At 51.0% G+C, this 11,405-nt stretch overlaps 1 protein-coding gene across 1 annotated transcript; it reads right to left on the bottom strand.

Moving 5' to 3' along the window:
• Positions 1-423: 423 nt before the first annotated feature.
• LOC144595719 (tubulin alpha chain) lies at positions 424-10,700 on the bottom strand. Its single transcript, XM_078403274.1, has 3 exons — positions 10,463-10,700; positions 2,588-2,736; positions 424-1,555 (listed from the first exon to the last, which is right to left on the bottom strand). The coding sequence occupies exons 1-3, from the start codon at positions 10,641-10,643 to the stop codon at positions 578-580; spliced, it is 1,308 nt and encodes a 435-aa protein (XP_078259400.1). The 5' UTR covers positions 10,644-10,700; the 3' UTR covers positions 424-577.
• Positions 10,701-11,405: the final 705 nt, after the last annotated feature.

Here is an 11,405-nt window from a genome sequence, read left to right as displayed (position 1 = left end):
TTTTCCTCTTCACGTATCTAAAAAAACTTTTGCTATCCTCCTTTATATTATTGGCTAGTTTACCCTCGTACCTCATCTTTTCTCCCCGTATTGCCTTTTTAGTTAACTTTTGTTGCTCTTTAAAAGAGTCCCAATCCTCTGTCTTCCCACTCTTCTTTGTTATACTTCCTCTCCTTAATTTTTATGCTGCAGATGCTGGTACAAATCGAAGGTATTTATTCACAAATTGCTAGAGTAACTCAGCAGGTCAGGCAGCATCTCAGGAGAGAAGGAATGGGTGACGTTTCGGGTCGAGAAGAAGGGTCTCGACCCGAAACGTCACCCATTCCTTCTCTCCCTAGATGCTGCCTGACCTGCTGGGTTACTCCAGCATTTTGTGAATAAATACCTTCGATAAACAGGACGGCGATATTTCAAAGACAATAAAGACTTGCAACAAATGTTGGCTCAAAATATCTTTACTAAATATCATAAAATATAAGTCCAGTGTGATCATGCCATTTTGTGAACTTTCAGAATGTTATGAAATATAAAGGAGCCTCATTTTTCAGACTGCGCGTTGGTTATGACGTGTTGATTAATACTCTTCCTCGCCCTCTTCCTCACCCTCACACGAATCAATGCCAACCTCCTCGTAGTCCTTCTCCAAGGCGGCCATGTCTTCACGGGCCTCGGAGAACTCTCCCTCCTCCATCCCTTCCCCCACGTACCAATGCACGAAGGCTCGCTTGGCGTACATCAGGTCAAACTTGTGGTCAAGCCGTGCCCAGGCCTCAGCGATGGCAGTGGTGTTGCTCAACATACACACCGCACGCTTCACCTTGGCCAGGTCCCCACCGGGCACCGCAGTGGGAGGCTGGTAGTTGATGCCAACCTTGAACCCAGTCGGGCACCAGTCAACAAACTGGATGCTGCGCTTGGTCTTGATGGCACCAATGGCGACGTTGACGTCTTTCGGCACCACGTCACCCCGGTAAAGCAGACAACAAGCCATGTACTTGCCGTGCCGAGGGTCACACTTGACCATCTGGTTGGCCGGCTCAAAGCAGGAATTGGTGATCTCGGCCACAGACAGTTGTTCGTGGTAAGCCTTCTCGGCCGAGATCACAGGGGCATAGGTGACCAGGGGGAAGTGGATGCGCGGGTATGGGACTAAGTTGGTCTGGAACTCTGTCAGATCAACATTCAAGGCACCATCAAAGCGAAGGGAGGCTGTGATGGAGGACACAATCTGACTAAGGAGGCGGTTAAGGTTGATGTAAGATGGGCGATCAATGTCCAGGTTTCTGCGGCAGATATCGTAGATGGCTTCATTGTCGACCATGAAGGCGCAGTCCGAGTGCTCCAGGGTGGTGTGGGTGGTCAGGATGGAGTTGTAGGGCTCGACCACTGCGGTGGAGATCTGTGGAGCCGGGTAGATGGAGAACTCCAGCTTGGACTTCTTGCCAAAGTCGACGGACAGACGTTCCATCAGCAGGGAGGTGAAACCGGAGCCTGTGCCTCCGCCAAAGCTGTGGAAAACCAGGAATCCCTGGAGTCCTGTACACTGGTCAGCCTGTGGAGGAATCAAAGGACAACACCGTCCAATATAGGAAGAAGCCATGTGGTGATCAACCGAGCATGCGGCACGGTGGCGCAGCGGTAGAGTTGCCGCCTCACAGCGAATGCAGCGCCGGAGACCCGGGTTCGATCCCTACTACGGGCGTTGTCTGTACGGAGTTTGTACGTTCTCCCGTGACCCCCGAGATCTTCGGTTTCCTCCCACACTCCAAAGACGTACAGGTATGTAGGCTAATTGGCTTGGTAAATGAAAACAAAATTGTTCCTTGTGTGTGTAGGGTAGTGCTAGTGTGAGGGGATCGCTGGTCGGCGCGGACCCGGTGGGCTGGAAGGGCCTGTTTCCGCGCTGTATCTCTAAACACAATAGATGCTAGCATTTATTTCAAGAGGGCTTGTGTACAAAAATAGGGGTGTAATGCTGAGGCTCTATAAGGCGCTGGTCAGGCCGTATTTGGAGTATTGTGAGCAATTTTGGGCACCGTATCCGAGGAAGGATGTGCTGGCTCTGGAGAGGGTCCAGAGGAGGTTTACAAGAACCATCCCAGGAATGAGTAGGTTAACCTCTGATGAGCGTTTGTCAGCACTGGGCCTGTACTCGCTGGAGTTTGGAAGAATGAGAGGGGGGGGGGGGGGGGACGACACCTCATTGGAATATACTGAACAGTGAAAGGCTTGGATAGAGTGGATGTGGATGTTACCACTTGCGGGAGAGTCTAGGATTCGAGGTCACAGTCTCAGAATTATAGGATGTTCTTTTAGGAAGGAGAGGAGGAGAAATTGATTTAGTCAGACGGTGGAGAATCTGTGGGATTCTTTGCCACAGAAGGCTGTGGAGGCCAAGTCAGTGGATGTTTTTAAGGCAGAGATAGATTCTCGATTAGTACTAGGTGTCAGAGGTTATGGAGAGAAGGCAGGAGAATGGGGTTAGGAGGGAGAGTTAGATCAGTCATGATTGACTGGCCGAGTAGTCCTGATGGGTCGAATGGCCCAATTCTGCTCATAACCTTAATAGAAAGACCTCACGCACCAGTTTACGGATCCTATCCAGAACAGAGTCGATCAACTCCTTGCCAATGGTGTAGTGCCCACGGGCGTAGTTGTTGGCAGCATCTTCCTTGCCGGTGATGAGCTGCTCGGGGTGGAACAGCTGGCGGTAGATACCAGTGCGGACCTCATCTGGAATATGTAATAGTAGATGGGGGTCAGGTTACAACGAAACATTGACCCATATTAAAGGAATGGAGTTACCACAGGAAAGCCGAGGTAAACACTCAGTCATAGAGATGTACAGCACACAAACAGGCCCTTTGGCCCACCTTGTCCATGCCGGCCAAATTGGCATGCTGGCTTAGTCCCATTTGCCTGCATTTGGCCCATCGTCCTCTAAACCTTTCCCATCCACATATCTATCCAAATATCTTTTGAACAACGTAATTTTATCTGCTTCTATAGCCTCCTCTGGCAGCTTTGGGCAGCACAGTGGTAGAGTTGCTGCCTTACAGCACAAACACTACCCGGGTTCAATCCTGAGCTCAGGTACTGTTTGTACGGAGTTTGTATGTTCTCCCCGTGACCTGTGTGGGTTTTCTCTGGGTGCGCACGTTTCATGGAAGCATAGAAAATAGGTGCAGGAGGAGGCCATTTGGCCCTTCGAGCCAGCACTGCCATTCATTGTGATCATGGCGGCACGGTGGCGCAGCGGTAGAGTTGCTGCCTTACAGCGAATGCAGCGCCGGAGACTCAGGTTCGATCCTGACTACGGGCGCCGTCTGTACGGAGTTTGTACGTTCTCCCCGTAATCTGCGTGGGTTTTCTCCGAGATCTTCGGTTTCCTCCCACACTCCAAAGACGTACAGGTATGTAGGTTAATTGACTGGGTAAATGTAAAAATTGTCCCTAGTATGTGTAGGATAGTGTTAATGTGCGGGGATCGCTGGGCGGCGCGGACTCGGTGGGCCGAAGGGCCTGTTTCCGCGCTGTATCTCTAAATCTAAATCTAAAAATCTAAATCAGCAACCCGTGCCTGCCTTCTCCCCATATCCCTTGATTTTGCTAGCCCCTAGAGCTCTATCTAACTCTTTTTCAAATTCATCCAGTGAATTGGCCTCCACCGCTTTCTGTGGCAGAGAATTCCACAAATTCACAACTCCCCGGTTTCTTCCCACGTTCCAAACGTTTACAAATTATTCGGCTTCGGAAAAAATTGTAAATTGCCCCTTGTGTGTAGGAGACTTGTAGCGTAGGCGGGGCAACCGCTGGTTGTCACAAACTCAGTGGGCCGAAGGGCCTGTTTCCATGCTGTATCTCCAAAGTCTAGCACTCATCCCTTACATGGAATACCCTCCACAACCGGGGAGTTGTGAATTTGTGGAATTCTCTGCCACAGAAAGCAGTGGAGGCCAATTCACTGGATAGTGGATGCATTAGTGATAATTTTTCAAAACTCTTTAGATTCTGGAGTAGTTCCTGAGGACTGGAGGATAGCTAATGTAACCCCACTTTTTAAAAAGGGAGGGAGAGAGAAAACGGGGAATTATAGACCAGTTAGCCTAACATCGGTAGTGGGGAAAATGCTAGAGTCAGTTATTAAAGATGTGATAGCATCACTTTTGGAAAGTGGTGAAATCATCGGACAAAGTCAGCATGGATTTACCAAAGGCAAATCATGTCTGACGAATCTTATAGAATTTTTCGAGGATGTAACTAGTAGAGTGAATAAGGGAGAACCAGTCGATGTGTTATATCTGGACTTTCAGAAGGCCTTCGACAAGGTCCCACATAGGAGATTGGTGTACAAACTTAAAGCACACGGTATTGAGGGTTCAGTGTTGAGGTGGATAGAAAATTGGTTGGCGGACAGGAAGCAAAGAGTAGGAATAAACGGGTCCTTTTCGGAATGGCAGGCAGTGACTAGTGGGGTACCGCAAGGCTCAGGGTTGGGACCCCAGTTATTTACAGTGTATATTAATGATTTGGACGAGGGAATTGAATGCAACATCTCTAAGTTTGCGGATGACACGAAGCTGGGTGGCAGTGTAAGCTGCCAGGAGGATGCTAGGAGGCTGCAGAGTGACTTGGATAGATTAGGCGAGTGGGCAAATGCATGGCAGATGCAATATAATGTGGATAAATGTGAGGTTATCCACTTTGGCGGCAAGAACAGGAAAGCAGAGTATTACCTGAATGGTGACCGATTGGGAGAAGGGGAGATGCAACGTGACCTGGGTGTCATGGTGCACCAGTCATTGAAAGCAAGCATGCAGGTGCAGCAGGCAGTGAAGAAAGCGAATGGTATGTTGGCATTCATAGCAAGAGGATTTGAGTTTAGGAGCAGGGAGGTTCTGCTGCAGTTGTACAGGGCCTTGGTGAGACCGCACCTGGAGTATTGTGTGCAGTTTTGGTCTCCTAACCTGAGGAAAGACGTTCTTGCCTTAGAGGGAGTACAGAGAAGGTTCACCAGATTGATCCCTGGGATGGCGGGACTTACATATGAGGAAAGACTGGATAGACTGGGCTTGTACTCGCTGGAATTTAGAAGACTGAGGGGGATCTTATAGAAACATATAAAATTCTTAAGGGGTTGGAGAGGCTAGATGCGGGAAAATTGTTCCCGATGTTGGGGGAGTCCAGAACCAGGGGTCACAGCTTAAAGATAAGGGGGTGTGGTCTTTTAGGACCGAGATGAGAAAATATTTCTTCACACAGAGTGGTGAGTCTGTGGAATTCTCTGCCACAGAGGGTAGTTGAGGCCAGTTCATTGGCTATATTTAAGAGGGAGTTAGAAGTGGCCTTTTTGCTAAAAGGATCAGGGGGTATGGAGAGAAGGCAGGTACAGGCTACTGAGCTGGATGATCAGCCATGATCATATTGAATGGCGGTGCAGGCTCGAAGGGCCGAATGGCCTACTCCTGCACCTATTTTCTATGTTTCTATGATCTTACGGAAGTGGACAAGAGGGGATATAAGAAAATAACTGCAAGATGCTGGTACAAATCGAAGGTATTTATTCACAAAATGCTGGAGTAACTCAGCGGGTCAGGCAGCATCTCAGGTGAGAAGGAATGGGTGACGTTTCAGGTCGAGACCCTTCTTCAGACTGATGTCAGGGGGGCGGGATAAAGGAAGGATATAGGTGGAGACAGGAAGATAGAGGGAGATCTGGGAAGGGGAGGGGAAGAGAGGCACAGAGGAACTATCTAAAGTTGGAGAAGTCGATGTTCATACCGCTGGGCTGTAAGCTGCCCAGGCGAAATATGAGGTGCTGTTCCTCCAATTTCCGGTGGGCCTCACTATGGCACCTGTGGAGGCCCATGACAGAAAGGTCAGACTGGGAATGGGAGGGGGAGCTGAAGTGCTCGGCCACCGGGAGACCAGTGTGGCCAACGCGGACCGAGCGCAGGTGTTGAGCGAAGCGATCGCCAAGCCTGCGCTTGGTTTCGCCGATGTAAATAAGTTGACATCTGGAGCAGCGGATGCAATAGATGAGGTTGGAGGAGGTGCAGGTGAACCTCTGTCTCACCTGGAAAGACTGTTTGGGTCCTTGGATGGAGTTGAGGGGGGAGGTAAAGGGACAGGTGTTGCATCTCGTGTGGTTGCAGGGGAAAGTGCCCGGGGATGGGGTGGTTTGGGTAGGAACGGACGAGTGGACCAGGGAGTTACGGAGGGAACGGTCTCTGCGGAACGCAGAGAGGGAGGGGATGGGAAGATATGGCCAGTGGTGGGGTCCCGTTGTAGGTGATGAATGGTTCACTTTGTCTACATTCATGGTCCTATGTTATTCGGCATCTCACTGACCTTGTGAAAATGGCACATGGATGGGAAAAAAGGGAATGATTTGGCATGGGGCATAAATGGACAGTTATCAAATTTAGAACGGAGATGAGGAAAAACTTTTTCAGTCAGAGAATTGTGAATCTGTGGAATTTTCTGCCTCAGAAGGCAGTGGAGGCCAATTCTCTGAATGCATTCAAGAGAGAGCTAGATAGAGCTCTTAAGGATAGCGGAGTCAGGGGGTACGGGGAGAAGGCAGGAATGGGGTACTGATTGAGAATGATCAGCCATGATCACATTGAATGGTGGTGCTGGCTCGAAGGGCCGAATGGCCTACTCCTGCAACTATTGTCTATTAAATACCAAATGGGGCAAAATTTAGAATCAAATCTTAATAGTTTCAAAATATTCATAAGAGAAAAGGAACTATAGATGCTGGAATCTTGAACAAAACACGTTTCTGAATTGTAACCTGCACGAAAACAGACCCTTTGGCCCACCAAGTCCGTGCTGACCAGCGATCTCGCCGTACACTAGCTCTATCCTACATACTGGGGGGAGGGGCTATTTATAATTTTTACCAAAGCCAATGATCCTACAAACCCGTATATCTTTGGGGACATGGGAGGAAATCGGAGCACCAGGGGGAAAACCTACGGTTTTCTGACAGGGAGAATGTACGAACTCCGTGCAGACAGCACACAAAGTCGGGATGGAGTCCAGGTCTCTGGCAATGTAAGGCAGCAACTCTATCGCTGCATAAGAAAATAACTGCAGATGCTGGTACAAATCGATTTATTCACAAAATGCTGGAGTAACTCAGCAGGTCAGGCAGCATCTCGGGAGAGAAGGAATGGGTGATGTTTCGGGTCGCTGGTCTCGACCCGAAACGTCACCCATTCCTGCTCTCCCGAGATGCTGCCTGACCTGCTGAGTTACTCCAGCATTTTGTGAATAACTCTATCGCTGCGCTCCACACAAACCAGAGATTAAATCAATTCAAGGCGTGTAGAAAGGAACTGCAGATGCTGGTTTATGCCGAAGATAGACGCAAAGTGCTGGAGGAACTCAGCAGGTCAGGCAGCATCTGTGGAGGGAATGGGCAGATGACTTTCTCGGGTCGGGACCCTTCTTCAGACTGGTTCGGGAAATGTGGGTGAAGGGGAGATAGGAACGGGATAAAAATGGTTGGTTAAGAAAAAGGTTAAGAGCCCAGAACAACTGAACTATCCCATCACCGAGAGTTGGTCATGACAATAGACAATAGCTGCAGGAGGAGGCCATTTGGCCCTTCGTGCCAGCACCGCCATTCAATGTGATCATGGCTGATCATTCTCAATCAGCACCCCGTTCCTACCTTCTCCCCATACCCCCTACCATCTACCTCACTGGAGTCTCTCAGACTATCTGTAATGGGAATTTACCGTGCATTAAATGTTAATCCCTTTATCCTGTATCTGTACACTGTGATTCATTCACAAAATGCTGGAGTAACTCAGCAGGTCAGGCAGCATCTCGGGAGAGAAGGAATGGGTGACGTTTCGGGTCGAGACCCTTCTTCAGACTGATGTCAGGGGGGCGGGACAAAGGAAGGATATAGGTGGAGACAGGAAGATAGAGGGAGATCTGGGAAGGAGGAGGGGAAGGGAGGGACAGAGGAGCTATCTGAAGTTGGAGAAGTCGACGTTCATACCACCGGGCTTCAAACTGCCCAGGCGAAATATGAGGTGCTGCTCCTCCAATTTCCGGCGGGCCTCACTATGGCACTGGAGGAGGCCCATGACAGAGAGGTCAGACTGGGAATGGGAGGGGGAGTTAAAGTGCTGGGCCACCGGGAGATCAGTTGCGTTAATGCGGACCGAGCGCAGGTGTTCAGCGAAGCGATCGCCGAGCCTGCGCTTGGTTTCGCCGATATAAATAAGTTGACATCTAGAGCAGCGGATGCAATAGATGAGGTTGGAGGAGGTGCAGGTGAACCTCTGTCTCACCTGGAAAGACTGTTTGGGTCCTTTGATGGAGTTGAGGGGGGAGGTAAAGGGACAGGTGTTGCATCTCGTGCGGTTGCAAGGGAAAGTGCCCGGGGTTGGGGTGGTTTGGGTAGGAAGGGACGAGTGGACCAGGGAGTTACGGAGGGAACGGTCTCTGCGGAACGCAGAGAGGGGAGGGGATGGGAAGATATGGCCAGTGGTGGGGTCCCGTTGTAGGTGACGGAAATGTTTGTGGATGATATGTTGGATCCGCTGGGTGGTGGGGTGGAAGGTGAGAACGAGGGGGATCCTGTCCTTGTTGCGAGTGGGGGGAGGGGGAGCAAGAGCGGAGCTGCGGGATGTAGAAGAGACCCTAGTGAGAGCCTCATCTATAATGGAGGAGGGGAAGCCCCGTTTTCTGAAGAACGAGGACATCTCGGAAGCCCTAGTCTGAAACACCTCATCCCGGGCGCAGATGCGGCGTAGACGGAGGAATTGGGAGTAGGGGATAGACTTTTTGCAGGGGACCGGGTGGGAAGAAGTGTAGTCCAGATAGCTGTGCGAGTCGGTGGGCTTGTAGTGAATGTCCGTCACTAGTCTGTCTCCTGTGATGGAGATGGTGAGGTCCAGAAACGGGAGGGAGATGTCAGAGATAGTCCAGGTATATTTAAGGGCAGGATGGAAATTGGAGGTGAAGTGTATGAAATCAGTGAGTTCTGCATGGGTGCAAGAGGTAGCACCAATGCAGTCGTCGATGTAGCGGAGGTAGAGTTCGGGGATGGGGCCAGTGTACGTCTGGAACAGGGATTGTTCGACGTACCTGACAAAGAGGCAGGCGTAGCTAGGGCCCATGCGAGTGCCCATAGCTACGCCTCTGGTTTGGAGGAAGTGGGAGGAGTCAAAGGAGAAGTTGTTGAGGGTAAGAACCAGCTCTGCTAGGTGGAGGAGAGTGTTGGTCGATGGGGATTGGCTGGTTCTACGGTCGAGGAAGAAACGGAGGGCTTCGAGACCATCCTTGTGGGGGATGGAGGTGTAGAGTGACTGGACATCCATGGTGAAAATGAGGGAGTGGGGGCCTGGGAACCGGAAGTTATCCAGGAGATGGAGAGCGTTTGAGGTGTCTTGGACGTAGGTGGGGAGGGATTTAACCAGGGGGGGATAGGATGGAGTCGAGGTAGGTAGAGATAAGTTCGGTGGGGCATGAGCAGGCAGAGACAATGGGTCTGCCGGGACAGTTGTGTTTGTGGATTTTGGGTAGGAGGTAGAATCGGGCCGTGCGGGGCTGGGGAACTATGAGATTGGAGGCACTGGGGGGTAGATCGCCGGAGGTGATGAGGTCGGTGATGGTGCTGCTGATAAAGGTCTGGTGTTTATCGGTGGGGTCATGGTCCAGGGATAGGTAGGAAGAGGTGTCTGATAGTTGTCGTCTGGCCTCGGTGCGGTAGAGGTCAGCACGCCAGACTACCACAGCCCCTCCCTGGTCAGCGGGTTTAATGATTAAGTCCGGGTTGTTGCGGAGTGAGTGGAGGGCTGCACGTTCAGGAGGGGAGAGGTTAGAGTTAGTCAGGGGAGTGGAAAATTTGAGGCGGCTGATGTCACGCCGACAGTTTGAGATAAAAAGTTCTAGTGGGGGTAGTAGGCCATACTGGGGGGTAAAAGTGGAGGGGGTCCATTGGAGACGGGAGAAGGGGTCATCAGTGGGGGGTCGGGACTCCTTACCATGGAAAAAGGCTCGGAGGCGGCGGAAGAAGAGCTCCACGTCATGGCGGACGCGGAACTCGTTGATGTGGGGGCGGAGGGGAACAAAGGTAAGGCCTCTGCTGAGGACCGACCGTTCGGTGTCTGAAAGGGGGAGGTCAGGGGGGATGGTGAACACCCGGCAATGGTGGGGGTTGGGGTCGGATGGAGGCAGGGGGGCAGGTGGAGGGGATGTATGGTGGGGGGGTGGTGGGTTAGCTGGGCAGAGGGGGGCATGAGGACCGATGTGGGGAGTACTGGGGGTCACCTGGCTGGAGGGGGAAGGGGGAGACCCAGTGGAACCCCTGCTGCAGTTACCTGTACACTGTGGATGGCTTGATTGTAATCGTGTATAGTCTTTTCACTAACTGGAGAGCAACAATTTTCACTGTACCTCGGTACAGGTGACAATAGACTAGACTACTGACCGATCACCGTGGGCTCCAGGTCCACCATCACTGCCCTGGGAACGTGCTTGCCGCCCCCTGTCTGGCTGAAGAATGTGGTGTAGGAGTCGTCTCCGCTGCCAAGAGTCTTTTCAGTGGCAATCCGTCCGTCGGGCTGGATGCCATGTTCCAGGCAGTACAGCTCCCAGCATGCATTGCCCATCTGGACACCGGCCTGGCCAACATGGATGGAGATACATTCACGCTGCAGAGAGATAGAAAACAGAGTTATCACACCGAGAATAGCACCAAGAGTGTTTTATTGTCCTAAGTCATGACCCAGCGGTGCTGGCTCAAAGAGCCGAATGGCACCTATTGTCTATTAGATCAGATTTAGATTTAGATTTAGAGATGCAGCGCAGAAACAGGCCCTTCGGCCCACCAGGTCCGCGCAGCCAGCGATCCCCTAGATAGAGCTCTTAAGGATAGCGGAGTCAGGGGGTATGGGGAGAAGGCAGGAACGGGGTACTGATTGAGAATGATCCGCCATGATCACATTGAATGGCGGTGCTGGCTGATTAGAACTGAGATGAGGAAAAACTTTAGAACTGAGCTGAGGAAAAACTTTAGAACTGAGATGAGGAAAAACTTTCAGTCAGAGAGTTGTGAATCTATGCAGGCAGTGGAGGCCAATTTCTGAATGCATTCAAGAGAGAGCTGGATAGAGCTCTTAAGGATAGCGGAGTCTTTGGAGTGTGGGAGGAAACCGAAGATCTCGGAGAAAACCCACGCAGGTCACGGGGAGAACGTACAAACTCCGTACAGTACAGCGCCCGTAGTCAGGATCGAACCTGAGTCTCCGGCGTTGCATTCGCTGTAAGGCAGCAACTCTACCGCTGCGCCACCGTGCTAACCCAATTACATTGTTACTTACAGCAGAACAACAGATATGTGAACAATATAATAAATGAGGAAAATATATGTG

This window comes from Rhinoraja longicauda, chromosome 8, assembly GCF_053455715.1.
Source record: "Rhinoraja longicauda isolate Sanriku21f chromosome 8, sRhiLon1.1, whole genome shotgun sequence".
NCBI classification, from domain to species: domain Eukaryota; kingdom Metazoa; phylum Chordata; class Chondrichthyes; order Rajiformes; family Arhynchobatidae; genus Rhinoraja; species Rhinoraja longicauda.
The sequence above is the reverse complement of the archived record's forward strand: the minus strand, read 5'-3'. Positions and strand labels throughout refer to the sequence as shown.